Source organism: Durotheca rogersii, assembly GCF_024521655.1.
Source record: "Durotheca rogersii strain YMJ 92031201 chromosome Unknown GGS23scaffold_31, whole genome shotgun sequence".
In the NCBI taxonomy this organism is placed as follows: Eukaryota; Fungi; Ascomycota; class Sordariomycetes; order Xylariales; family Xylariaceae; genus Durotheca; species Durotheca rogersii.
This window is the reverse complement of record NW_026251262.1, coordinates 338,102-363,874: the sequence shown is the minus strand read 5'-3', so window position 1 is coordinate 363,874 and position 25,773 is coordinate 338,102. Positions and strand designations below refer to the sequence as shown.

The 25,773-nt window shown below is 51.3% G+C and overlaps 8 protein-coding genes across 8 annotated transcripts; 5 read left to right on the top strand and 3 right to left on the bottom strand.

The window, feature by feature from the left end:
- The first annotated feature begins 8,114 nt into the window (after positions 1–8,114).
- GGS23DRAFT_315520 (uncharacterized protein) lies at positions 8,115–9,236 on the top strand. The gene is made up of 2 exons (XM_051512839.1): positions 8,115–9,012; positions 9,069–9,236. The coding sequence occupies exon 1, from the start codon at positions 8,206–8,208 to the stop codon at positions 8,932–8,934; it is 729 nt and encodes a 242-aa protein (XP_051368330.1). The 5' UTR covers positions 8,115–8,205; the 3' UTR covers positions 8,935–9,012; positions 9,069–9,236.
- On the top strand, positions 8,754–11,532 carry GGS23DRAFT_315462 (uncharacterized protein). Its single transcript, XM_051512837.1, has 6 exons — positions 8,754–8,893; positions 8,947–9,395; positions 9,458–9,606; positions 9,663–10,011; positions 10,158–10,898; positions 10,981–11,532. The coding sequence occupies exons 2-6, from the start codon at positions 9,194–9,196 to the stop codon at positions 11,283–11,285; spliced, it is 1,746 nt and encodes a 581-aa protein (XP_051368329.1). The 5' UTR covers positions 8,754–8,893; positions 8,947–9,193; the 3' UTR covers positions 11,286–11,532.
- Positions 11,533–11,693: 161 nt separating this feature from the next.
- On the bottom strand, positions 11,694–12,593 carry GGS23DRAFT_315501 (uncharacterized protein). The gene is made up of 2 exons (XM_051512838.1): positions 12,298–12,593; positions 11,694–12,215 (listed from the first exon to the last, which is right to left on the bottom strand). Exons 1-2 carry the CDS (start codon positions 12,429–12,431, stop codon positions 11,888–11,890), a joined length of 462 nt encoding a protein of 153 aa, XP_051368328.1. The 5' UTR covers positions 12,432–12,593; the 3' UTR covers positions 11,694–11,887.
- A 2,578-nt stretch (positions 12,594–15,171) lies between these two features.
- Positions 15,172–17,294, top strand: GGS23DRAFT_315400 (MFS general substrate transporter). The gene is made up of 4 exons (XM_051512836.1): positions 15,172–15,479; positions 15,543–15,980; positions 16,124–16,601; positions 16,658–17,294. Exons 1-4 carry the CDS (start codon positions 15,405–15,407, stop codon positions 17,125–17,127), a joined length of 1,461 nt encoding a protein of 486 aa, XP_051368327.1. The 5' UTR covers positions 15,172–15,404; the 3' UTR covers positions 17,128–17,294.
- Positions 17,295–18,355: 1,061 nt separating this feature from the next.
- On the top strand, positions 18,356–20,230 carry GGS23DRAFT_600313 (tannase-domain-containing protein; the record flags this gene model as incomplete). The annotated part of the gene is made up of 1 exon (XM_051519049.1): positions 18,356–20,230. The coding sequence occupies one exon, from the start codon at positions 18,356–18,358 to the stop codon at positions 20,228–20,230; it is 1,875 nt and encodes a 624-aa protein (XP_051368326.1).
- Positions 20,231–20,575: 345 nt separating this feature from the next.
- Positions 20,576–21,886, bottom strand: GGS23DRAFT_315330 (uncharacterized protein). Its single transcript, XM_051512834.1, has 2 exons — positions 21,198–21,886; positions 20,576–21,105 (listed from the first exon to the last, which is right to left on the bottom strand). Exons 1-2 carry the CDS (start codon positions 21,560–21,562, stop codon positions 20,790–20,792), a joined length of 681 nt encoding a protein of 226 aa, XP_051368325.1. The 5' UTR covers positions 21,563–21,886; the 3' UTR covers positions 20,576–20,789.
- A 743-nt stretch (positions 21,887–22,629) lies between these two features.
- GGS23DRAFT_315373 (uncharacterized protein) lies at positions 22,630–23,557 on the bottom strand. Its single transcript, XM_051512835.1, has 4 exons — positions 23,515–23,557; positions 23,028–23,258; positions 22,921–22,972; positions 22,630–22,843 (listed from the first exon to the last, which is right to left on the bottom strand). Exons 2-4 carry the CDS (start codon positions 23,153–23,155, stop codon positions 22,724–22,726), a joined length of 300 nt encoding a protein of 99 aa, XP_051368324.1. The 5' UTR covers positions 23,156–23,258; positions 23,515–23,557; the 3' UTR covers positions 22,630–22,723.
- A 777-nt stretch (positions 23,558–24,334) lies between these two features.
- Positions 24,335–25,522, top strand: GGS23DRAFT_585214 (uncharacterized protein). The gene is made up of 4 exons (XM_051517362.1): positions 24,335–24,616; positions 24,685–24,792; positions 24,891–24,918; positions 24,990–25,522. Exons 1-4 carry the CDS (start codon positions 24,540–24,542, stop codon positions 25,029–25,031), a joined length of 255 nt encoding a protein of 84 aa, XP_051368323.1. The 5' UTR covers positions 24,335–24,539; the 3' UTR covers positions 25,032–25,522.
- The last annotated feature ends 251 nt before the right edge of the window (positions 25,523–25,773 follow it).

Here is a 25,773-nt window from a genome sequence, read left to right as displayed (position 1 = left end):
GATATTCCGCTACGGACGGTTTCTTACGTAAACCTAGCGGCCTAAGCGACGACGACGACGATTAATAGAAAGGCGATATAAAGGACTTTATTAATATATAGCTTAATATAATATACGTAAATATAATCGTATTACTTAACGTCGTCGAATAATCTAACGATAAAGCCTTATCGTTATAACCGCCGGAAGAATGGTCGATAAAATCGTAGGAAATAGTAACGTTTCTTACGCGATTTTAACTACCTAGCCGATTAAAAGATAACCGATTAATAGGATATTAAAAGCGATAGACCCGGTTTAAGAAGGAAGCGCTTAAATACGTCGTTTCGGAAGGTATCCTATAAAGGAAGCCCGAGAAGTATAAGGGCATGCGACGAATTATTAACCAGGAGAAACTACGTAAAGCTATAATTAAGAATTACTACGAGGATTTCGGCTATAAGGGACGTACTTCGACCTACGATCGGATAGCTAAACTATACTATTAGCGCGGTATATTCGAATACGTCGCCCGAAAGGTTAAATCGTATCCTAGATATTAAAAAGGAAATAATACCCGGAAAGTCGATCCCGCTTTATATAACGAGCTAATTAACGTTCTTACCTACTAGGTAATAAACGTATAATATATATTAATAAATAACGGATTTATCGTAATAATCGAAACACGAAACGAACTATCCGGTTTTTTCGAAGCCCGAGCCATTAGAAAGATAGATTCTAAGACGATCGCTAAGTTCCTCTAGGAGTAGATATTCCTGTAGTATAGCGCGTCCCCTCCCTTCCCCCGGACCAGAAAGGATCAGGGCTTTCCAGTCAGGGGAGACCTCTATACCGTATAGGTAGAGGGATAATACTTAGTTAACCCTTAGAACGCGCCCGTTCTTCTGCTATTCCCCTAACTAGGAGGGCTAAGACGAAACCAAGAAGAAGGTAGCCGAAATAAAGAAAGAGAACGCCGATCGGGCTAGATCGGTAAAGGTAAACCGGGCTAAGTTAGTTATAAAGTAATAGAGGGGCTCCCTTATAATATTAGACGAGAAGTTAAAGGCGCGGCCGTAGTAGTTAGATAATAGCCGAAGGAATGGAGTTTCGCGGTAATTTTTAAGGGGAGATATTAATCGGGATATACCGTACTATCCTTTTTAGTTTAATTATCCCTTACGGTATAATTAAACTAAGGAGGCTATAGTAATACGGTAAGACATATCCTCTTAATATATTACGTAATACGCTACGATAGGCCTTATGCCTATATAAAGTAACCATAGCTCCCGTAAGTACGGAATATACTATGCTTATTATTTAGTTTATTACCTAGCTAGATTACTATCTTTATTATTTTTACCTTAATTAAAGATTCGTTTTTACTATTAGATTCGTCGTTCTCCGATTAATATATCTATTTTAGTTATAGGCGCTTAAGTTACTTCGTCGTATCGCTATAGCCGAATAAGTAACTTTTACGTTTTGCCCCTTTTCTCCCCTTACCTCTTATACCTTCGGGCTAGCGATTACTATATCTCTACGACCAAGGGGCATAGCCGAAATACGATAACTACATTAGATTCCTTGCCTCTCGATTAGTATAGCGATACTAGTTTCATCTACCCTAGACCATCGTACGTACTATAGTCTTCGATAGAGTATACTTTCGAGTGAACCTATCCGGGTCTCTAGTATCGCGTACGCTCTGCTCCTCCTTAATATAAATAACGTTTTAAAGGGATTCCTCGACGATTTCGTTAACGCTTATATAAACGATGTCCTTATTTATACGAGCGGGTCCCGTAAGGACTATATAGCTAAAGTACGCATAATCTTAGAGCGCCTTTACGAAGCCGGCCTTTACTTAAACCCTAGGAAATACGAATTCGTAATAACGACTATTAAATACCTAAGGTTTATTATATACGCCGGTAAAGGAATATAAACGGATCCGGAAAAGATAAAAGTAATATTAAACTAGGAAGCCCTTACCTTAGTAAAAGGAGTTAAAAGCTTCTTAAGATTCGCTAATTACTACCGTATATTTATTCCCGGATTTTCCGAGATTACCGCCCCCCTTATTACTTTAATAAAGAAGAATTAGCCCTTTAAATAGAACCTTATTTACGAAGAGGCGTTCTAACGCCTAAAGACCTTATTTACGTCGGCGTTTATTTTAACGTAGTAAGACCTAAATAAGCTAACGTTCTTAGAAGTAGATTACTTAAGGTAAACGTTCGGCGGCGTATTACCCTAATAAGCCGGGGAAGGAAGAAAGGTAGTAGCTTATTACTCTTAGAAGCTAAGGCCGGCCGAGATTAATTACCCGATTTACGATAAGGAAATATTAATTATTATTAAGTACTTAAAATAATAAGACGCCGAACTAAGGAGCTATAAAAAATTTACTATCTTAACTAATTATAAGAACCTCGAATATTTTATAACCCGCTAACGCCTCTCGGAACGATAAGCGCGTTAAGCGGAGCTCTTATCCCGGTATAACTTCGACCTCGTTTACCGCGCTAATAGTTAAGCCGCGGTTCCCGATACGCTCTTCCGAAAGAACTAAAACCGATTAAGTATAAACGATAAGGAATTACGGTACCTATAACTTATCCTTAAAGGGGCTTTTCGAAATTAAACCTACGTAATAATAACGTCTTAATTCGCCGGGCCCGATGTTAAAGTTTTCGAAGATAACGAACTCTAGTTTCTATAGAAGAAAACGGCGTACCTCGATACGTTATATTAATAAGCGTATTAAGTAGTAAAATAAAACGCCCGCTCTTTCGCTCCGATTATAAAGTTAAAGGTATAAATCACGGAATATACGATTAACGCCGGAGGACGGTTATTATTTAGGAACCGGATATAGATATTAAAAGGTTCGCTTTCCGGAGACGCGGAAATAAACTCCCGAGGTACGGATTAACTTAACGAATTACGGACGAAAATAATTTAAAAAGCTTACGACTTATACGCTATCGGTTACCCCGGCCGAAAGAATATTATAGCGATCCTAAGCCGAAACTTCTACTAACCGATGCTTTATTAATACGTAAGGAGGTTTATCCGTAATTATAACGTTTACGGCCGCTTTAAGTTATAAAGGAAATATAAAAAAGGACTCCTTAAATCCCTTCCTATATCTAATCGCTACTTTAAGGATATATAGATAGACTTTATCGTAAACCTATCCCTATTAAAGGATAACCGGTATATATAGGTAATTAAGAACCGCTTAAATAAGATTATAATCCTCGAGCTTACGCTTATTATAAACGTAAAAGCGTATACGGAGCGCTTCCTAGCGTATTACGTCCGATATTATAACTAATTAAGGAGTATTATAAGCGATAAAGAATCGAATTAACTAAGCCGTTTCTAGAGTTATTTTTACCGATTAATAGGTATAAAATAAAAACTAAGTACGGTATATTACCCCTAGATAGATAAGGGCTCCGAAAGGATTAATTAAGAAATCTAAGCGGTATTATAAAGCTATATTAATTACGAATAAGACGATTAAATATAATAACTACTTATCGTTTAATTAGCGTTAAACGGACGGCTTAATACCTCGATAAAGTTCTTTTCTTTCTTTACGATATACGGCTTCGATTTAAACCTTATACCTACGGTTTCCGCCGATCCGGGCGCGGAAATAATACCTTTACTACCGGAACTTTAGGCGAAGGCGTTCGTAAATAAAGTCCGCGTAATTTTAAACTTCGTATAAGTAACGCTAGCCGTAGCCTTTTAATAATACGAATTTTACGTAAACTAAAAACGATTCCCGGCCGAAAGACTTTAAATAAGCGATAAAGTATAACTTAACCTTACTTATTATAATACGGGTAAACCTAAGAAAAAGCTCGATTAATTAAAGGTAAAATATACGGTTACGAAAGTACTAAACCTATACGTAATCGAATTAAGAGGTATCCCGGCCGAGATCGATAATAAGTTTTACGTCGATTAATTACGAAAAACGCATATGAACGAATTACTAGGCTAAACCCGAAACGACTTATAGCCTTTCTTATTATTTATCGAAAGGATTAACGAATTTATAATAAAGGAAATCTTTTACGTAAAAGATAAAAAAGTAAGCAGGAAAAAATAACGCGAAGTTTTAATACGTTAGAAGGGCTATTAGGAATTATCTTAGTACCTATTATCCGACTTTATAAAGGCGGAGGTATTAAACGTTTACGAAAATAAGTACGGATTAATAACCGTAAATAACGGCTTAAGGGAAAAATATACGACTTAAGAAAACTTAAAATTACGATTAATTAAAAAACGGAATACCTAGGAACCGGGCCGCGAAGCTAAATCTCTTTCTTAAACGTTATAAAAGCGTTATTTAATTATAAAAAAAAAAAAAAAGTAAGGGGGGGCCGATTAATCGTCGTCGTCGTCGTAATCGCCGTCCTTTTCTTTCCCCGGAAAGGATTCGAAAGTATTAGCTTTTTCGGCCTTTTCGTCGAGGATAAATCGGGCGGCGAAGGAGCGACGGGCGCGCGCGACGCGGTTAATACCTAACGTTTCTAAGGAAAGAGGGAAAGTTAGGAAACGGAAGCGGCGTTAAAAGCGGCGGAAGCGTAAGTAAGGGCGCGGGAAGCGGGCCGGCGAGCGAGAACGGAAACGCCGGGAGCCCTTTAAGGCGTTAATCCGCTTCTCTAGGGCCGAAACCGTACGCTAAAGGGCGGCGTTATTAAGGCCGGGAACGGCGGGAATAACGGACGAACCGGCGGAGGTAACGGACGAGCCGGCGGAAGCGGCGGCGGCGACGGTAAACGAACCGATAAAGGCGGCTTCGTTAAAGCGGGGGGCCGGGCTAGAGGCTTAGGCTATAGGGTTTACGAATTCCTTAGAAAAAGGGATTAATATATAAAAAAAAAAAAAAAAAGGAAGAAGGGAGGCTAACGGGCCGATTAAGCCGTAGGCTAGTAAGCGTTCGGCGGCGTTAACGAAAGCGAAGGCGTTCCGTAAGCGGAAGTCGCTAACGGAGGTACGGCCGGTTACTTATTAATAAGCGGTAGGAAGCGCGACGATAAGGCTAAGAGATATTAATAATAATTACTTATACGGGATATACGTAATACCTATAGCGGCTAATAGCTATGCCCGTTAGCTACGTACTTTACGTACGCCGGGCCCCGGTCCTTTTTATCGTAATAAGTACGTAAGGCGCCTACGTAACGACGGTAGGAAAGGACGCGGGTATCCGCCGGACGGGTAACGGCCGAGCGAGGAATAATAACCGTACGCGGGGCGATAACCGTATACGGGGGGATAAGAGTTTAAGGAAAGGCGGTAGCCTTTTAAGCGGCGGACTTAAGGCTAGGAAAGGCGTTTTCTCGCTATAAAACCGATTAATACGTAATTAAATAAAAGGAATAACGAAACGGGAAAGGTTAGCCTTATTAAGGCCGTTACGGTAGCGATACTATTAACGTTATTATTATTACCTTTATCGGCGGAAGGAACGGACGTAAGGCGTCGTATTAAGCGACGAAAGGTAAAAACGAAAAGACCTAAGGAATCGGGAAACGAAAAAGAAAACATTTATTAATATTACGTTAGCTAGAAATTAATCGAATACCCTACGGAACGCGCGAATTAAAAGGAAAGCTATATCCCGACGAAATACGGCCTTAATAATAATATAATAGCGACGAATAGCCATAGAAAAGGAGGTTTACCTACGTTAGTTAAGGTAACGGGAGCGGAAGAGCTATTATTATTATAAAAAGAGGAAAGGTTTAAAAGAAGAAGTAAGAAAAGAAATAAGAGAAAGGTTAATTAATTAAAAAGAAAAGGAAGCGCTACTAATTAAAAACGATTCGAATACCTTAATTAACAGAAAGGGAAGCTTATATAATAAGCTACGCCTAATTATAGAACCCTAGTTAGTATAATACCAAGGTACGTAACCGCTCCTCCCGCATATAACTAACTCCTAAAGGCGCGGCCTTAATAAAGCGTACCTTTCTTCCTTTTCCTCTTCGTATAGCTTTATTCCTTTAATTTATACCCTTTTACCTAACGAATAGCTCTTGAAACCGTAACATTTTAAAAACGTTAAGAAAAAATAGAATAAACTTATTTCTTTAACTAGAGCTTGCTTTTAGGTTAATTATTATATAAACTTTACATTAAAAACTTTTATTAATAATTAGCTTAAGAAGTTTATGAAAATAAGGGGTTTTAAATTAACTATATATATAATAATCTTTATTTCTAATATATAAAATAAAATGCTATGCTGTGGCTTTCGAAATTACAGATAGCATTTATGAATGCACAAATAAAGAATGTACCTTACATAGCGTTCGTGTCAGACAGAGTGATAGCAGCGAGATTATAGGGCAAACTAAGGTACCTGGTATAATCACGTTACTATTTATAGAGTTGACAACAATGCCGGTCACAGCCTGTGTATGCTTGCCCGTGCTAGACGCGAACTCGGTAAAAGAATAGACGTTGCCATTATTCAGGATAGATTAGGTACAAATGGCTCTCAGCTCTAGTGGAAGTAAGCCGTTGCTAGAGACGAGTAAAAGTTCTACACTACTACTACCAGCAGGCATCTACTAGTAGAGAGAGAAGCTGTAATAGGCTGTGCCTAGTAGCAGAGTCCTGGTTGGTACCGGGGCTTGGCACCTGATCACCCTCTCAGCACCTATGGAGGTTAAGTTAGCTGTTGCAGGTGCGGCTCCTTAGGGGCGCACTTTTTTTTCCCTCTCTCTCCTCGTACAGCTTCCAATCGTCAATATGCGGCTTTTACGCAGCGAACAGCCCTTGAAACCGTGACAAAAGTACTGCAATATGCTCTGCGCAGCAGCACGGAACAATCTAGACTGGCCGGAGGCTGCGAAGAAGTCGAACCACATGGTGCTCAGACGTTTTAGGCGCCGCTCGGCCAGAGAGTCGGTGAACTAGACCGTTCTGAGACCAAAGATAGGCTGTCCTGTTTCAATTCCGACCCCTGATATTTGCTTTATTTTCCGGCCGCGCAGCGAGCAAAAGCACCTAGCGCCCTGAGGTTATATTCTTCTACTGTGGCCATCTAAGGAAAGGGTGAACAGTTGATGGAATTGCAGCTATCTACGTGGCCTTTTGGAGCCGTTTTTCGTGCCTTTTATCTCCCGATTGGCCCTCGCTAGGGCAGGGCTCATCCTGTGGCTGCACGTGACCGATTGCGTGCTTGCGCGCCCACATCTACGCTTTAGCGTTAGGCGGTGGCTACAAGTTGTCATTGGTAAAAGGCGGCAGGGTAGAAGTAGATTGTCTAGAAACGTCTAATTTTACTTAGTACCGTCTTTATCTTTATTTTCAACTTTAGGGTTTTAGAAAAGTACAAGTATAATAAAGGTAATACTATTAAAACTTAACTTAATATTATAATATATATTTAAAGTAAAAAATTTATATATTATATTATTTTAAGTTTTTATTAAAATTATAAGAACTCTAATAATAAGTTTGCTTTAAAGTTATTAAAATAATTTATATTATTTTTATTAGCTATAAGGTATATTTATTTATTTCATTATGAAATATTGTAATAAAAATTTAATAAAAAAATTATATTAAGAATATAATATATATATAATTTAAGTTTTAATAAATTTAGTAAAGTATTATAGAGTATTGTAATAAATATTAATTAATTAATAATATAGTTTCTATTAAATAAAAAAGCTAATTAACTATGATATTAATTTATTATATATAAGTATTATAATATATAATGCTAACTATATATACTAAAACAGTATAGTATGTACTTATTTATTTACTATCTACTTGCTTAAGCTCCTTTTATTTTATATTAAAAGTTTTTAGTAGATTTTACTTTATTCGTTACTTATTTTTACCCTTACTCTCTGCTTAGTTATTTACTTTCTTTTCTCCAATCCTGTTGCCCGCTGCTTTATTTAGTCTACGTTCATATTTGGATTTATCTCTTCTTTTTATTAGGTGCCTCGATTGCGACTCGTTCGAATTGCGGCGACCGTAGCAACGAACAGCCTAGGTTGTTTACCTTGTTTTTGCTACACGCTTAACTTGTTCTCAAGACGCGATTTTATTTATCATGTCGACGTGGCAGCAAGAGCCTAAAACGTTTAGATATTAAACCGTCCGTTTCTACCTGGCTTGCGGTTTAATGCTCGTTGTTATAATCAACCTATATCGATCAAAATGAGCCTCCAGCAGCTACCAAATGGCATGACCATAGACGCGCTTCGAAAGTTGTTCATCGACGGAACTACGCCGCCCGAAATCGAACAAATACTTCTACAGTCTACCTCGATATGCCGTGCTCTATTAGGATGGCCAGTCTTAGAGGAAGTACGTCGCATTATCGTGAGCGGAAAGCCGTCTAGACTCACGTCAAAGTTGCTCTACGAGATGACGGTATTGGAGGCTACGTCAAGTCTCAGTTCGGACCGTACTATCCAGACCCCAATTCTTAAGTCGAGTGGGACTTCGGACTCTGTGGCTGTCCCCAAGAGAATTCAGGCCACTCCAGCATTGCCGTCGCAGGACCCAGGCACGGCATTTCTAGGTAAACGGACCTTTACGGCTAAGCGGACGAATCGTCCTGAACGGTTCCTCTCGCAGACTAGTACCGATACCAAACCGCTCGTCCAGGAATCCGCTGAGGCACCTTTGCAAGCAGCAGCCACACACGTCTGGCGTGCCGGTCCTAGCCCCGAACCAGCTAGGATCGTAAGCGATATTGCAGAACCCGCTCTGATCTATAGTTATTCTGGGGCCTCATTGCATTCCCCGTGTATTCCAGGGCTATCTTCAACTCTCAGTAAATCCTCAGACATGACAGTCCAACCATCGACTGCTTCCGTGGCGATGCGCAGTTCTGCAAGTGGTAAGGTCGTGGCCGGTCCGCGTTACAGCGTCATAAATTAATGTGGGTCACAGATATCGCCGTGGTCAGCTCTCGCGAGAAGATGCTGAAAAGAAAGCGAGATGGGTCTAGTTTGCCAGGTATGTCAACTCAGTCAGCGACCCGTAGAGAAGAGTTCTAGGCTTAAGAAAAGCAGGGGACGACTCGAGCTCGCAGAAAAGTCGAAAGAATCCGATTGAAGCTGGGTCGCCTTTATCTGATGAGCAGTCTACGCCAACAGATCCTGGCTCCGATTTCCAAGAGGCTGCCGATGATCACGTGATGTCTACGCCCTCCGCAATCGAGTCGGCTGGTACAACTGACAGCAGTGGGTTGAACGATGGGAGCCAGCCCAGCAAAGATGTGGGCAGCAGCAGGCCCGACAGCGAGGCGCCCGGGAGAACGGGGGAAATACGTGTAGAAGAGGGGGAAACCTCCATGCCGCCGCCCTTAGTAACGGATTGGAAATATACGGTATGGACATGTAAGCCTTGTTCCCCCTGGTCCCCATTTGCTCCGTATGTAGGTGTTAGCTGACCATCACAGTACCGTCGGGGGAACAGCAGAACACTTATGGCGCAATACTGCCCGAAAGCTACAGGCTTCATGATGATCCTAAGCTTCCGTGGATCTGCCCAATCCGCAATTGCCGCACCTTATTATCGAGGCTTCCCGGGCTCGGTGCTCACTTCAACGTACGTATCCCAAGACACTGAAATCAATAGTCCTAGAATGCTCACCACTGTTACAGCGAATGCACAGAGGCGCGTTGCTTAATGACAATGGGGATGGGACCTTATCCATCGTCAGGAAGCTGGACATGGATCATATGAAAGCGCCTGCCATAGTAGTCTCCAATAGACCGCTTGACCCCAACGAACCGCCCATGCTAACACCTTTAGCCTCCGCATCGTATGCCTATACCAGGGCAAAACCTCATACTTCGCGGCCCGCCAGAGCGCCAAAAAGAACATTGGCCGTGCCAAAATCGAGCCCAAGGAAAACACCGGGATCGATGGGTGAAGCTGGTATATCGTTGTGGAAATATATTCAGCCTCTACTGGTGCGAACACCGCCATCCCCGTTACCTCGTCTCGGCTGTAAGTGGTTCCGTATTCACCCTACGTCTCATCACTGCCCCATTTCCACTACGCTGCTTCGAAATCTCTAGTTTAAAACGATAACTAGAGATATAGCTCTCGCGCACCTAACCTGCGGCAGAGGAAGCTGACCTGTGCCGCGCTAGATGTCCCAGAGCTTTTGCAGTCGCTACGTCGCGTTCGGAACGTCGAATTCAACCCAAACGCGCAACAGCCCTACAACGAGCGAACTGAGAAAGACATCAGTGCAATGATCATCCAGGCAGCCGGACGAGAGGCAGAGGTCGCTTGCACCAGGTGCCAAGAAGGAAGGGGTCCCTTCAAAGGATGTTACATCCTCCCCCTAGATGCCCCTCTGAGAGTGCGCCGGTCGGTCCTGAGTTGTGGCAACTGCCTTTATAAATGCAAACAGACTTATTGTAACCTGAGGAAATGGACGCTGGAGACCTATCCGGAGCTCGAGACCGCCCAGAAACAGGAGGGAGCAACTTTGAAAACAGAAGCAGCAGTTTCTCCGGATTCTCGGCGCCTAACCGTGGTCGAGAAGTCGGTGGAGAGACGTTCTGCGCGAATTGTGCTTAAGGAATCAGCGGCGGCTAAGGAGTCAGCTGCAGCGGGGCGTCCGGTGGCGGCGAAGCATGGCGCTGCGCACGATGCTAACCAAGTCGAGAGCACTCCCGGCGATTCGGGGGCCGTAACCACCCGCGCCAACTCCGACGAGCACTCGTTACGCCATTCCCACAATGCGAATCTTCAAGAACGCCCTCAGGATAGCCGGGCTAGCGTATCTTCTGCCAACATCATTAACCCGATACACATGCTAGAGCTTGAGATGTGGGAGGTCGCGCCCGGCCGTATGGGTAGCGACGGAGACGATACGATTGGAAGTACGTGCCTTCAGTATTGCTCGTCCCAGATCGCTGCGTCTAGCCCCCACCCCGCCGGCTTGCTAACAGGTAGATGCTACAGATTTTGCATTCTCGAATGCCTATCTCTCCCGGAATCAGGCCGTCCGAGTCGGGCGTGACGTTTCGTTCCAGGTCATAACAATCAAGCCGGGAACCATCCATACGTGGGAGCCCTGCACCGACAAGCTGCGCCTCTGCTCGGTAGCATCTGGGAAACTTCAGGTCAAGATCCACGGCCAAGAGTTCCCGGTGGGGCCTAACGGCATGATCAGGATCAAGTCAGGGGCTAACTGCAGCGCCATGAATAAGCTTTACATCGACGCCGTAGTGCACGTTACCGTGGTGCCGGGCGACTTATGCGGATAGAGAAAGACGAAGGAGGTATTCTGCGACGCAGAGGACCCAACGTGCGCATACGGATTCTCTTCGGCAACGGACTGGGCGTTGCTGTCTTATACTTACTAGAGAGGCATTTCGTCCTTGTACGTGTAACACACCCGCTAGTCGGGTGTTGGGATTCGGAACTCGAATTCGAAACTGGATACGCACTAGTCTGTGTACGACGGAGGAGATAATACATAATATAGTAATACAGGACCAACGAGGTACATACAAGACGCTGAAGTGACGAGTTGAAGAGAAATAAATCCCAAGGATTTTAAGCAGACAACGTGGCGAAACTGGTAACTAAGTTGCTCTTCCAGGCCAACTCCCGGTTAACAAAGATGTCCGATCGTTACCCTTACAGGGCGGAACGCAACGCAACGCAACGCAACGCAAGATTTCCCACTTGAGCAAGGCGTGGATGAACATGACGCCGAGAGGCAGCGAAGAAATCTATTTTTTTTTTTAAATTAGTCTATACTCCGATCCGCCCTCGTCTCTTATCGGCCGTGGGGCCACCCCAGTCCTCTCTCTTTACACGCCACCTTCTCGTGTGGCCCCCTCCCCTTCTTTTCCTCCTCTCATCACGACAAGTTGATGGCGAAGTCGGGGTTGCCGCGGAAGTAGGTCTCGGAGGCGGAGCCGACGGTCTCGAGGGGGAAGTCGACGACGTCCCACTCGTTGAAGCCGGCGGCGCGAGCGTGGTCGGGGCTGCCGTAGTCGTACGTGACGACGAGCCGGTAGCGGCCCTCGGCGCCGGGGCGGCCGGGGTCCTGCCGGAACTGCCACTCGAAGGCGGGGTCGGCGCAGGGCCGCATGGTGACCGCCGGCAGCGCCGACACCGACGTGTCGTCGCTGTACGCGCAGGACGTGCCCCGCCCCGTGTCGGGCACGTGGAGGTCGAAGGAGAAGCTGCTCGGCGGTTAGCCCACGGCGCGGGGCGAGAAACCAAAAAAAAAAAAAAAAAAAAAAAAGGGCGGGAGGGCGAGCTTACGTGGCGCCGTTGCCGTTCGGCTGCGTGTGCGCAGTGAACTTGGCTACGTTGAGGATGCTTGGCTTGGAGACGGGCGCGGCCGCGACTGAGACGGCCCCGAGGAGTAAGGGCGAGACGGCGGCGAGGAACTTCATCTTGGTGGCGAGTTGAACCGGCGTCTGGGTTTAGCTACTGTTGGGGTTGAGTGAGTTGCTGTGCTGTTCGAGTCGTGTTGCTGACTACACGAGGTTGACGATGGGTGGCGATGATAGATGTTCTTGTCTCCCGGTCGAGGGCGACAGCGGACCGCTCTTATATATATATATATGTGTATGTATGTATGGATATGTATTTTACGCTTTATACTCGTATTCACAGAGCTAATATACACACCGCACATAAATCCGTACCCGTGGCCTATCGAATCCACCAACGCAGGTGTGGGAATCCATCCGACGATCCGACTTACACGAGTGAGTAACGTTGTCCGTGGATGCCACCACCGACAGGACCGCATCGTGGCGGTGCGCACTCGTCCAGCTGGACCGCGTCCGTGTCTCGGTGTGTGGATGGATGGACGCAATTCGTTAAACCTCGGGCGTCGGCTCGACGGGGAGGACGTGCTGGGTGCGCAGGTAGCTCGATGGTGGAGTGAAGAGAGTCATGCCACACGAATCCTGCTCGTGTGAAGGCGCGCCAGTCAGTATAGACGCAGGCTTACGTACGCGCGCGAAGGGCGATTTGCGCATCGCGACGGCTGACGCTCGCCTCCCCCTCCCCCGCCATAGGTCCTAGGCTAGCGGAAAAAAGCCAAGAATGACAGGATAATACGGCGATGCCGAGTGTTCGTATTGTGCCCGAGATGGGCGCAGGAAGGGCGTGATCTGGGACATCTAGGTACCTAGTCGCAGACCAGATCCGACTACTACATGGTGTGTGCGTGTGCACAACGCTGCTCTCCGCGACTCCGGGCAGGCTAACCCGACGAGGATGGGGATTGTGGAGAGATAGAGAGAGAGAGAGAGAGAGGATGAGGAAGAAGAAGAAGGGGTGAAATGACGGCAATATTAGAAGCCTGGGGGGGGAGGATTGGGATTAATAGCGGCCCGGCACTGGGCGACAGAGTTGTATGGGTGGTTGAAATTGACAGCAATTAGCGGTGGACGTTTAGGGGGTAGGTTTGGGCTAGCACTAGGCGACTAAACGCCTACCTATCTTAGTGCCGTATTGCCTGGGCGGGGGCGGGCTCTATGCTCTAGGCTCTAGGATCAGTACCTAAGATAAGAAGACATATAGGGGGTGGTTTATTAGGGCACCCAAGATGGGGATAGCTGGCTGCTGGGCCCCCCTATTAATTCCCGGGACCCCAAACTGGGCAGATGGGGCCTGCGCCCATAGGGCTGCAGCACATGGCACTGACACGCGCGGGTCCCCATGCCGTCTTTCCTCTTCCTCGCTAGTAGGCCTTGGATGTACCGAGCGTAAGGTATGTCCCTAACGTAGGAGGTTAGGTACCTAATCTTAGGTACCTAATCTTAGGTACCTACCTACCTGTAGGAGGTATATATAAGAGGTAGGTACCTCTAGGAGGTAGGCACTTAACCAACCTCTCCTCTCTTCTTCGCCCTTAGGGACGTGAGAGAATAGGTACCTTAGGTAGGTATCTACCTAGGTGAGGTGGGCAAGAAAAAGGAGGCGCCGCAATCGAACCTCGTGTTCCGCTGCCGCCTTTAGGTGAGATGTCTGCAAATAACCAACCTACCAGGCGCGGCTTTTTTTTTTGGCCAACCTGGCGATTCTCGCCCGTTGATGATCTCGGGCACCCCACCATCATGTCGCGTGCTACAAAGAGGTACCTACCTGCCTAGGCACCTCCTAACGTCCACTGGGACCGTGTTCTGGCTCTCAGTACCCAAGAGGTACCTAAGGTAGGTATATCGGACGTCCGAGCGAGCGGCAATATTTGGTCATCCACTCTCCGATGGCGTGCCGTTCGTTCTCTACCTGTCTCTCGCTGGTCCTCTTTTCATCCTCCTCTCCTTTCCCCTCCATCTCTTCTCGTAATTGTCTAGACTCTACGTGCTGTCGACGAGCCCATCTCTTGACGTATGCGCCAACGGGTCTGACAGGTCGCAACCGGTAATGAGGACGATGGGTGATGCAGCTGGTGCGACGGCTGGCTGGGCCATCCGGCGAGACGCGACGAATGGTGGCCGTGGCCCCCCGCTGTCGTCACCATCCTACCTCCTCTTCGTCCCTCTACTCAAAAGAATTCCCGAGGTTAGTCGCGGTAACGGCGGCTTCGCGAGCAGAGCTCTCCTCATTTTCCCTACCAATGGCATTCCCGCTCCATCACCCTGCTTGCCATGCGGCACGCGCTGCCGTACCTGGCGGCGGGCCAGCCTACCAGCCCACCACCACCTCGTAACGGGCTCGGGGTTAAGCACCGTCGCTTCTGGCCAGCGACAAAGCGACACTATTCCGGCAATGGGGACACTGCCGGTCTCGCCCATGGGGTTCTTTATTCGCCTCGCCTCGTCTCGCCCCTTGCTTCACGTGGACCTAAATCGATGCGACTGGTGGCTGATCTGTCCCGACTCGCAGCACCCCACGGCTCATTCGGTTCCTCATGATTACGTGCAACGTCGCCGCGCAACGTAGGATGGGTAGCGCTGGGGTTAGCCTCTTTATTCGAGAGTGACTATTGCTGCCACCGTACCGGCCGCGGTGATAGGCCGTATTATCTCCCCAGCATCCTATCGGGACCGAAACTGTCCATCCCATCTTATGGAATGCCACCTCCCTCGTCTTATTTGGGCATGTCACACAGTCTATCCGCCCAGTATGGCTCTAAGTTCTCACCCCCATTGGAGCTCACCGCTAGCGACTCGGCCTTCTCGGGCAGATTAGATGCGCCTCTTTGTCTGAACTAAGCTGGTCACGATGTCGAGCTTCCCCGCGTTGAGAATTACCCCAGACGGTAGCTTACCACCCTCTGTCTCTGCCGACTCGGCCCCATCCTCTTACCCCCTTGTTGCGACTCGAGTCCGAGTCTTACACGACTATATCTCCGCTTCCTCCGCATCTCTCTCACCCCCCAGACCCTGCATGCCCATAGTTATGCTCCAATGGCGACCAAAGTCTTACCCAACGACGTGGAGAAGGGCAGTGGCCCGGTGGCAGAAGAGCACGAGGGGAAGCCTGTAAGTCGGACCTGTGCAGTCTCTCTGACAGCAAGGCCCAGCTGAGTTGCTCACCTTCGCTAGCCCGCCATCAACGCGGTTTCCACCTCTCTCGAGTCGGAGCGGTCGTTAGTATGGAAACAAGACAAGCGCATCGTCCCGCTGGCTGCGGCTACTTACTTCCTCTGCTTCGTGGACCGGTCTAATATCGGCAACGCCAAAGTTCTCAACAGCACGACTGGGAATGACATGCAAACCGAGACCGGGTCCTCGGACTATCAATTCAACATCGCGCTCATGGTCTTCCTCATAAGCTACTTCCTGTTCGAGGTCCCGTCCAACATCTTGCTTAAGAAGTTCCGGCCATCCCGATGGCTTGCCTTCCTGATGTTTTCCTGGGGCGCCATTACTATCGGGCTCGGAGGCGTCCAGAATTACCCTGCTATGGTGGGCGTCCGCTTCCTACTGGGTGCCTTTGAAGCCGGCCTCTTCCCTGGTCTGGTGTATCTCTTAACGTTCTGGGTGAGTGCGGCCGAAAATTCCCCCTCCTAGGTCCAACAGAAGCGGGGTGCTCCCCGAGTCTTTTCTAGCTCGTCAAACCACGAGGGAGAAATTTGGGCGAAGCGCCCATCCGGCCACATAATCTGACTTGGGTGGTTCTTCAGTATAGACCCGAGGAACGAAGCGTCCGAGTAGCTTTCATCCTTGCAAGCGCTACCCTCGGCGGCGCCTTTGGCGGCGCGATAGCCTACGGAGTCGGCCACATGAATCGGACCCGTAATCTCTCTGCTTGGAGGTGGCTCTTCATCCTCGAGGGCATTCCCTCGTGCCTCTCTGCCGTCTTCGTGTGGTTCATCCTGCCTGACTATCCCGAACGGGCGTCGTGGCTCTCGGAGGCAGAGAAGGGTCTAGCAGCTCAGCGTGTCCGCGAAGGCTCCCAAGGGTCTGCTCCCGCCCTAACCTGGGCCGACGCCAAAGCCACTCTTACAGATTGGCGACTCTACGGACACTATGTCATCTACTTCGCCGCGTCTCTACCCTTCAGCTCTCTCTCGCTGTTCTCGCCGTCGATTGTCGCCGGTCTCGGGTATCAGGACCTAGAAGCTCAGCTGATGACAGTGCCTCCTTGGGCCGTCGCATACGGTAAGCTAGCTCCCCGAGGCTTGCAGTTACAGGCAACACCATACTAATTCTAGCAGTCGTCCAAATCCTCATGGCGTGGTCAGCTGATCACTTCAACAGTCGTGGCTATCACGCCGCGGCTGCCGCGATTGTGGGCGCGGTGGGCTTCTTAACGTCTGCCGCGCTTCCTGCCGACGCTTTCCACGGCCGTTACGGTTGTCTCATCATTGCGACTGCCGGATCTTTCTCATGCGTCCCACCCCTGCTCGGATGGCTAACGTCCAACTTGTTCAGCACGGCCTCGATTGGTTTGGCTGTAGCGATTAATATTAGCATTGGTGGCGGTCTCGGGCAGATTCCTGGGGTCTGGATCTATAAGGCCGACGAACGGTCTAGAGGGTACCCGACCGGCCACGGAGTGAACTGTGCGATGCTGTTCGTCGTGGCCGTCGGTGCCCTCTCCTTGAGATACTTCTACGGACGGCGAAACCGAGCCCTCTTGAAAGCCGCTCCCGAAGGGACAACCCCTAGACTATATCGGCTATGACGGCGTTATCAGATGCGGTATCATACAGTCGCCGAATGCCGCCTTTTAGATTCCGCACTCGGAACATCTAGGGCAAGTCTATCAGAACAGGCTAGGCTTGACAGCTACCCATCCTAGGATGGGTATTGGTACCTAGAATAAGCTGGATATAGGTATGCACCTGCGTTGTCAGTTGCGCCTCACGGATCTACTATCTGGCTCGAGGAGGAGCCGTACTTGTCGTATACCGTATTCTGGGGGTTGGTAAATGTCTAGGTAGCGTGTAATATTTGCCCCAGCCTCTCTCATAAAAGCGCGTCGGCAATTACAAAATCAGATAGTCTCAAGCGACCTGTCAGAACCACTTGAGCCCCCGTGTTTTGGGAGCCGCCACGGACGCCAAGCCGATCCGCCTCCAAGCTGGATCTTGTATACGGCGTACAGTACCGAGCCGAGTGACGCAGCTTGGGGTGCCAAGCCAATACGGGTTAGATGCCGACGGCGTTGACGGATGGGATGATCGAACAAGGAGGAGCTTACATTTAGAAAACGCTTGTCTTGTCGGACATGACCCTAGTAGATTGCTTCGCCAGAACCGGGATTGGAACCTACCCGTAATCCAACACCGCATGTCTGGAGCTCGGTTGTTACACTTTGGATCGATCCCGTACGAGCAGAGACACCCAATACACCGACACAACGGCCTACGTCCCCGGAATACGCATTCTGTCGGCAAATCATCTCGAGGGAGACCCCGCACTTGACACCAAGAAGCAGGGCCAATGTTCTTGGGGGCACCAGGCCAGACCGTTCGACACCGCTTCTCGACGGCGAAGGGAGGGTCTCTTCCCTTTGTCTCTGCCCCTGCAGGAATTATCTCCTCCACCCGTGGCTGGTAAGCCTCGGCGACTGTTTCGCGGATCACTACGTAGTATGTGCTCTGCCGATCTCTCGGGTTTCCGGGGGGTGCCACCACAGGTAATCCCGTGCAATCCCACCAAGGAGATCAACGAGTTCGGCTTAGCACTTGGGTGCCATTGCCAGCATATAGGAGGTATATAATATATATATCTATATATATCATACCTATGTATATATAGATGTACGTGTGCCGATATACGTAGGCGGCCTATGTATGTCTTGTCTATGGGAGCCAAACTTCAGGCTAAAGTCGGACGGGAACATCACGCCCTAAAACAGCAGTTCTGACCGCGAATCGTGCGGAGGAATGGACATGCCCTTATTCAACATGAGATACTTCAACATTCCCCGATCATGCATTAATGTCGTAGCCTTAGCTACTGTCCTCGTTGCCATCACCACGGCGTCAGCGTCGGCCGAGAACATCCAACACCACCCCATCGCTAGACAGAACGGCAGCACGAGATGTCAGGTATCTACCTTCGCCAGCGCGCTTCCTCCCGAGGCGAGGGTTGAGAGGGTCGAGGCGGTCGGCCCCGGCGGCACGTTCGGCGAGCCCCTGACAAACCTCATGTACCCGATCCCGCCAACGAACCTGCCGGAGCTGTGCGCCGTGATCGTCGCCGTCGCATCGTCGGCCACGTCAACCTACCGCTTCGGCTTGTTTCTGCCCACCGAGTGGAGCGGGCGCCTCCTCACCGTCGGGAACGGCGGATTCGGCGGCGGCATCAACTGGCTCGACATGGGCGCCGGCGTGCAGCTGGGCTTCGCCGCGGCGTCGACGGACACGGGCCACAGCTCGACGACGGGCGACGCGCGCTGGGCGTTCAACAACTCCGAGGCCCGCGCCGACTGGGGCTACCGCGCGATCCACGGGACGGTGTCGATCGGCAAGACGCTCGTCGCCGCGTACTACGACCGCGCCGCGGACCGCTCGTACTACAGCGGCTGCTCGACGGGCGGGCGCCAGGGGCTCAAGGAGGTGCAGATCTCGCCCGAGAGCTTCGACGGCGCGCTCGTCGGCGCGCCCGCCTGGTACACCAGCCACCTCAACACGTGGGTCTGCAGGATCGCCACGTACAACTGGCCGGCCGACGACCCGAAGCACATCGACTGGCGGACGCTGGCGCCGCTGGCCGCCGAGATCGTGCGCCAGTGCGACGCCGGCGACGGCGTCGCCGACGGCATCATCAGCGCGCCCGAGCAGTGCGACGTCGACTTCGACGCGCTGCGCTGCGCCGACGAGAGCACCAGCAGCAGCAGCAGCAACAGCAGCGCCAGCGCCCCGTTCGCCACCTCCTCGTACTGCCTGTCCGACGCCCAGATCGGCACGCTGCGCAACGTCTACGCCGGGTACGTCGTCGCGGACACGGGGGAGACCGTGGCGCCGGGCTTCCTGCCGGGGTCGGAGCAGCAGCTGTACGCCGTGCTCAACTACTCGGACGCGAGCCCGTACGGGCTCGGGTACGTGCGGTACTTCGTGCTGGACGACCCGACCTTCACGCTGGCCGACTACACGGACGACGTGCTGCGGCTGGCGGCGGCGCGCGACCCGGGCAACGCCACAGCCGACGCGTACGACCTGTCGGCGTTCCGCGACCGCGGGGGCAAGCTGCTGCTGTACCAGGGGGCGGCGGACGGGCTGGTGCCGGCGACGACGGCGCGGCAGTACTACGAGCGGGCGGTGGCGGCGACGAGCGGCGGCGACGTCGCCGCCGCGCGCGGCTTCTTCCGCCGCCTCGACGTCCCCGGCATGCAGCACTGCGGGCTGTCGGCCGTGGGCGCGCCGTGGGCCCTCGGCGGCGCCAGCCAGGCCGGCATGCTCGGCCCCGCCGCCGCGTCGGTGCCCGGCTTCGCGGACGCCGCCCACGACGCCCTGCTCGCCCTCGTCGCCTGGGTCGAGCGCGGCGTCCCCGTCGACAGCGTCGTCGCCACCGCCTGGCGCAACGCCACCGACCCCGCCTCCGGCGTCCTGCGCCAGCGCCCCGTCTGCGCCCACCCCCAGGTCGCGCGGTGGGACGGCGTCGGCGCCGTCGACGACGCCGCCAGCTGGCGCTGCGCCGAGCCGGCCGCGGATACCACCGCCCAGACCCCCGAGCAGACGAGCGCCGCCGCGCCCGGCGCCGCCGCGCGGAACCCGCTTGCAGCGCTGGTGAGGGCCGCGAGGGGCGTGATCGGGGCGGCTAGCCCCGGGAGACTGTAGACGAGGGTGGGAGGGGGTAGTCGGGAAACGCCAGGCCAAGCACTGCACACACGCAAATAGATCGTAATGCCAGGTCGACGGAGTAGTGGCAAGCACTCCAGATGCAGGTCTATAAATATATTCCAGACGCATCTGCTCTCTCGGAACAGCTGTCTCGCATGTTCTGCTTTCGTTCACCGTGGATGGGTGCGGGGACGGAGGTGGGCGGGTGGAGACCGTCTATTTTCTCGCCAAGCTACAGGGCAGGAGACGAGGGAAGCCGTCGCGGCGAGTGGTCTAAAATTACAACACGTCCCCCCGGTAGGATACTAGGTAGGTAGCTTCAAGCTATCTATATGAGTTCAATATAAAGGAGCATGGTATCTTATAGCGGCGGGATAAAGTCGATCGAAAACCCGGCTCTTCCCCCATTCCCAGTCCCCCTGGGATCCCTATGTGCATGTCCGCACGCTTCCACATCTGCGTTTCTTACCCTTTCCTAACGCCCGTCATCACGGATATCCTATAGATCTTTCCCGGCCTCCTAGCCGAATATTACTCACGTTTGCCCTCCTCTCATTCACTGATCCTGTCTTATAGCGAAGAACCAGCCCGGTGCGTTCTGCTGACCTCCAAGATGCCCTTTCATCCAACACACGTAGTGTCCTTCGAAGTTGCCCCAGCCAGCGCCAGCGCAGCCTGGGTAGTCGGCGCACGCATCGATGCACCCTTCCACCGTGCTAGTCTCCCTATTAGCGATGTCGACGGTACCTGTGCTGTCTTTGCCGTTGTAGTCGACGTTGCAAAGTACCAGGAACGAGTTCTCGCTACCTCTCTTGTAGACCGTCCCGTTGGCCTGGGGGCATTCGACGGGGGTTGGCACAGAGTTCGCGTTTCTGTCCGTAGCAGGCGATATGTTAGCATGGGTTCGTATTCCCCTGCCCACGGTGGCAACTATGGTGGCGAGATCCTGTCGGGCATCACTTACGCGGCGGACCCCGAGTCGGGGTCGTGGTGTGCGGTTCCCAATCCCACACCCACGCCGACGGCCAAGCCGATAATCAGCAAGGCAATTAATGGCCCCAACATCAGCCAAAACCTCTTCTTCCTTACTCCCAGGATCATACCGCTCGGCGGCGGCGCGCTGCTTGGGGGGTATGCTGAAGAGGGGTAGGTGGCGGCGTTCTGGTCTATGCTGGCCTGTTGAAACTGATACACTTGCGGCTGCGGATACGGAACGGCGCTGTCGTACGGCTTCTCTATGTACGTCGGTCCATAGACGACCTGTGGCGCTTCTGGCTCCGGCACTACCTCGAGGCCGGGTTGGTCGTAGTATAGGTTATGGCGAGACATGGTGAACTTGTCCGGTTGCTGGTACTCATTCGGACGAAGTTGGCTTCGCCAAACTCCGTTTCTCGCCTACTCCCCTCGTCGACATTGGGGACGAAGAAGTAGGGACAGGACCAGGAGACAGCGAGGTAGAAGAGACGAGGAAAGGTTAAGAAGGATCGTTTTATCGCCTTTTCTGTATCACTGTTTCCAGTCCTGGGGCTGATCAGCCACAGAATTGGCCCTAGGATTGCCCCCTGTTGCTGACGGCCCCGAGAAGGGCGAGCGAGTACCGTGTGCGTATAGTAAGTAGTAGGCTCGTGAGGCCCCTGCCCCGTATGGCTTGGCGTCGACGGCATCAGCAGGGCTCTTGCAGGAAACACGGCTCTCATTGGGAAGATTTTTCTCGTTAGGACATTTTGGGTAGGTATCCTATATGGCTACATTGGAGCGCCTGTTCGCCGCCCCTCCACGAAGAATCCTCCTTACCAGTTTCGGATGCTGGAGTGAGCGACTTGGTGTGCGCATGGAATTCCAAACGGGGAGCTGTCAAAAGTGCCCCCTATGATCCACGACAGTTCCGGTCCCTTCCCGGCCAGAGAGCAGCTTATGAGCCCTGGCGAACTTGAATTCCGGTCTTCAGACCCGAAACTGGGGCGCATTATTCGATGACATGTCTCAGATCGGGGATGCAGGAGGTAGAAAGCCAAGCCACGGACGTGCCGCCCTCGGTTGGGCGGCCTTGGGGGCACTAGAGGGTGTCAACTTCATTATGCGCGGCCGAGCCCGTGGCCTTTCCTTCGAGATGTGTTTCCCGATCTGGGAAGATCATCTCAAGTTGGGGGCGCTGGCGTCTTACGTCCGTATAGTTAATTTGACCCTAGTGCCACGGGGTTGCACTGATAGACATCACATCACTGTGGTGTCGGCCCTTTTGGCCCCGTGTGTAGAGCCCTGGTTTGTTTCCCGAGATTTCAGAAGAGGGATCAAGTCCTAGTGCCAATCAAGACGTAGCGAGGGAGAGGGGACATATCGACAGCGTTGGTGCTCGGTCTATTTGATTGCAGAAGGCGTATGCCTGCTCGACTTCTTAGCGAAGTAGGCCTTGATAGGTTCGGTCGTAAAAGGCGAGGGCCAGGTTCCTTGGATAGGCCCACGGCCAGCCGCGTCTTGGCATGCCCTGTTCTAGAATTGTAGATCAGTCCGTAAAGCGCTTAACCAACAAGATGATGGTCTCGCGGTCTCTGCTAGGCACAGTTCTCCTATGTCGCCCGCCCGGCCCCCATTGCAAATCGCCGGACGCCGCTTAAATTCTCACATCAGCATAGCAATAACTAAATAGAAGAAAGGGGACAAATAGAGAGGTAGGGGCGGGTATGCACAGCTCGCCGCGGATTCTTGACGATTATAGCGTCTCCATGTACTACTACGTGCCTAATAGACATATCTGGTCATTCCTCAGCAAGCCACTTCACGCCTGATTGCTTACTGATTAGCGAGCCACGTATTACTGCTTGGCCGTCGACGGCGACATAAGGGCACAGGCCCGGCACTTGCAAGCATCGCTAACAGAGTGCATGTAGGCGATAAAATACTGAAAGTGCGAAAAGGTAGCATCCCGGGGTAGTAATTGTAACACGAGTGCGTCTGGAGGGTGCTGGTACATATACGTCGAGGCTTCGAAACGCACAAGCATCTTCTTGGTTTCGGCTCCGAAGCCAACGCATCAAAGTAGATAGCAAGTTAGTCTTCAGGTGCATTTGGCCTAGGGAAATGAAGCATAACATGAATTTACGATTTCGAGAGGACGCTACGGCGGGTGGTCCTATGCGAGGGGTTCAACTCGATTAGCGGAGATCGAAAAATTCGAAAACGAGCGAGGAAAGGGGCGGGGAATATGAACACACGTAGGCATCGGTGACAGTTCGCCGTCGGCTGGGGGGATGGAAATAAACGACCGGTAACAGCACACGAACCTTAGCACCAGCGCGGGCTGTGTCCCTTACTTAGTCTACCATGTGTCACTGGCGGGCCTCCTCGCGCGCCTCGGGCCAATACTTTGCGTGAATAGTGCAGCCGAGAGTCGTAGATCCGATCTCAAGTGACGACATGCCTATATTGATATGGCACCGAGGAGGCCACGCGTGGTAGAGGTAGCGACTTGCAATGGAACGACAAGATATCTCGGGATCACACTCCTTGCAACGGCCGGGGAAACGTGTTCCGTCAATGTGCAGGTATGCGATCGGCCACCCGCTGCCCAGCGCCCCGGTCTGTCTGGCTGGTATCCGGAACACGGAATTCTGTCGAGTCTAAGACTCAACCTTGGAGCGTCACCATGCTCGTTAGGGGCTAGAAGTGACTGACATCTGTCTCATTTGTTACAGCTGAGGACTCTGATCGACCAGCGCGCGCATGCAAGTGGCCGTGGTTGGCCGTGGGATGATACGAAAGCGACGAGTCACCAAATATCGCCGGCCGCGGCCTGAAGGATCTGGGGAGTTGGCGATCGCGCGCAGGACAGGGAGGTGGACATAGAGAGGGAGGCTAGGTAAGGATAGATGCCTGTGGGTACCTCTAGAAATAGTATCCGGGTGCTGCTCCGTCAGACCCCGGTTTCTTCCTGTCTGGTCGGCGTGATTCGGAGGGGGAAATTGGATGCTACTTAGATATGTACCTTACACCTAGGTGTCCAGGTACTTTCCCTTATAACTTATAGCCATAAAGGTACCTATATCTCCACGTTAGGTACATACCTAGGTAGACAGCCAATACAAGCCTCTATCGATAAGATAAGATATCGACTTCGGCTGCTTGTCCCGAAGCCGTCTTGTGGGGACAGAAGCGAGCGAAACCCTTCATACATGTGCCCAGGCGCACCTATCGCATCCATACGCACATACATATCGCTCGAGACGCCTGCCTGCCGACGACACCGCCTCTGACGACACCGCCTCCGACCCATTCCCGTTCTTCTCCAGCGCACAGTTGATGGCTCGACATGTCTTCCCAAACTGAGCCGGCCGCCCAGCCGGGCGCGGACCCGTGGAACGAGGAGACCAAGCGCAAGTTCCAAAAGTACGCCCCCGGGCCAATGTGACGTCTTCATGAGTTCCCGCAGTATCCGTCAGCCTAACTCGCTGCAGCAAATCCAAGAGCGAGTATCTCGATCCCTGCCAGGAAGCCGCCGCGCGGAGCTTCCGATGCCTCAACCGAAACGAAGGGGATAGGCAGATGTGCACCGATTACTTCGAGTGAGTCTCCGAGGGCCAGACCGACACTACCCCGGTGCCGCGTCGCGAGCAGAGCGAATACGCACGATCGTGGTCGCTAACGAGACGAACCTGACCAGGGCATATCGCGCATGTAAAAAAGAATGGGTAAGGATTGACTCCGCATCGCCCGATCGCAAGATACCTCCCTCGGCTTCCCTAACGCCCAGTCCTGGCAGATCGATAAGCGTAAGAAAGAAGGGAGGTCCTTTTTCGGTTAGGGCGGAGAACTCGAAGACGGGCCGAGCGAGCATCGCAAGAACAGGACATGGAGGTGACACCTAGGTGTAGATGAACGGGGGGTACGGCGAGCTAAAGCAACGGCACGACGACCATGGATACAACGACGACGGCGGTGACGACGGGATCATTGGCGCAATAGCACTACATATGTACACATAAAACACTTGACGAGGGAGAGGTGCCGGATATGACGGCGTAGAATTCCGCTCCTCACGAAGCCATAGATAGCCACCGGCGAGGTGTGGAAGTGTGGGAGGGGTGTAAGAGAAAGACCTTGGCTATCTACGCACGCGAACCCGCTGACCTGATGAGCGATTGCCGACCCCACGGATTCGTGTCCCGCACCCTTTCTACGAGACAGGACAGGACGACAGGGCATACCTAGGTAGAGAGGCAGGTATAGAATCTTCCTGCGCCAGCCCACGCCACACACCTCCCTGTCTACAAGCCATCGCAGAGGCATTGGAAGCTTGAGTAGTATGGGTAGATGTGCCCAGTTTCCACTTTCGAGACCGCCTGCCTTTTTTGCTGCTGTACCCAGAAGAAATGCACCCCTCCGTCCCTCTTCTTTGGCAGAAAATTAGGTACTAATAGCTGACAAGTGCCTTGGTCCTATGTTACCTACCTACCTAGGTACCTACCTACCTACCTCCCACTACCCACTGGAGGTAGGCTAGGTCGAGGTACCTAACCTTGTAGGTCCCTCAACCTGCCTAGCCC

Coding starts and splice junctions, on each gene's coding strand:
- GGS23DRAFT_315520 (XM_051512839.1), top strand. CDS start 8,206: ATGAGCCTCCAGCAGCTACCAAATGGCATGACCATAGACGCGCTTCGA.
- GGS23DRAFT_315462 (XM_051512837.1), top strand. CDS start 9,194: ATGTCTACGCCCTCCGCAATCGAGTCGGCTGGTACAACTGACAGCAGT. Junction 9,396..9,457: donor GAAATATACGGTATGGACAT/GTAAGCCTTGTT, acceptor TGACCATCACAG/TACCGTCGGGGGAACAGCAG. Junction 9,607..9,662: donor GGCTCGGTGCTCACTTCAAC/GTACGTATCCCA, acceptor CCACTGTTACAG/CGAATGCACAGAGGCGCGTT.
- GGS23DRAFT_315501 (XM_051512838.1), bottom strand. CDS start 12,431: ATGAAGTTCCTCGCCGCCGTCTCGCCCTTACTCCTCGGGGCCGTCTCA. Junction 12,216..12,297: donor CCGAACGGCAACGGCGCCAC/GTAAGCTCGCCC, acceptor ACCGCCGAGCAG/CTTCTCCTTCGACCTCCACG.
- GGS23DRAFT_315400 (XM_051512836.1), top strand. CDS start 15,405: ATGGCGACCAAAGTCTTACCCAACGACGTGGAGAAGGGCAGTGGCCCG. Junction 15,480..15,542: donor AAGAGCACGAGGGGAAGCCT/GTAAGTCGGACC, acceptor CACCTTCGCTAG/CCCGCCATCAACGCGGTTTC. Junction 15,981..16,123: donor TGTATCTCTTAACGTTCTGG/GTGAGTGCGGCC, acceptor GTGGTTCTTCAG/TATAGACCCGAGGAACGAAG.
- GGS23DRAFT_315330 (XM_051512834.1), bottom strand. CDS start 21,562: ATGTCTCGCCATAACCTATACTACGACCAACCCGGCCTCGAGGTAGTG. Junction 21,106..21,197: donor CCCGACTCGGGGTCCGCCGC/GTAAGTGATGCC, acceptor TGCTACGGACAG/AAACGCGAACTCTGTGCCAA.
- GGS23DRAFT_315373 (XM_051512835.1), bottom strand. CDS start 23,155: ATGCTACCTTTTCGCACTTTCAGTATTTTATCGCCTACATGCACTCTG. Junction 22,973..23,027: donor AATACGTGGCTCGCTAATCA/GTAAGCAATCAG, acceptor TATGTCTATTAG/GCACGTAGTAGTACATGGAG. Junction 22,844..22,920: donor TCAAGAATCCGCGGCGAGCT/GTGCATACCCGC, acceptor TGAGAATTTAAG/CGGCGTCCGGCGATTTGCAA.
- GGS23DRAFT_585214 (XM_051517362.1), top strand. CDS start 24,540: ATGTCTTCCCAAACTGAGCCGGCCGCCCAGCCGGGCGCGGACCCGTGG. Junction 24,617..24,684: donor ACCAAGCGCAAGTTCCAAAA/GTACGCCCCCGG, acceptor AACTCGCTGCAG/CAAATCCAAGAGCGAGTATC. Junction 24,919..24,989: donor GCGCATGTAAAAAAGAATGG/GTAAGGATTGAC, acceptor CAGTCCTGGCAG/ATCGATAAGCGTAAGAAAGA.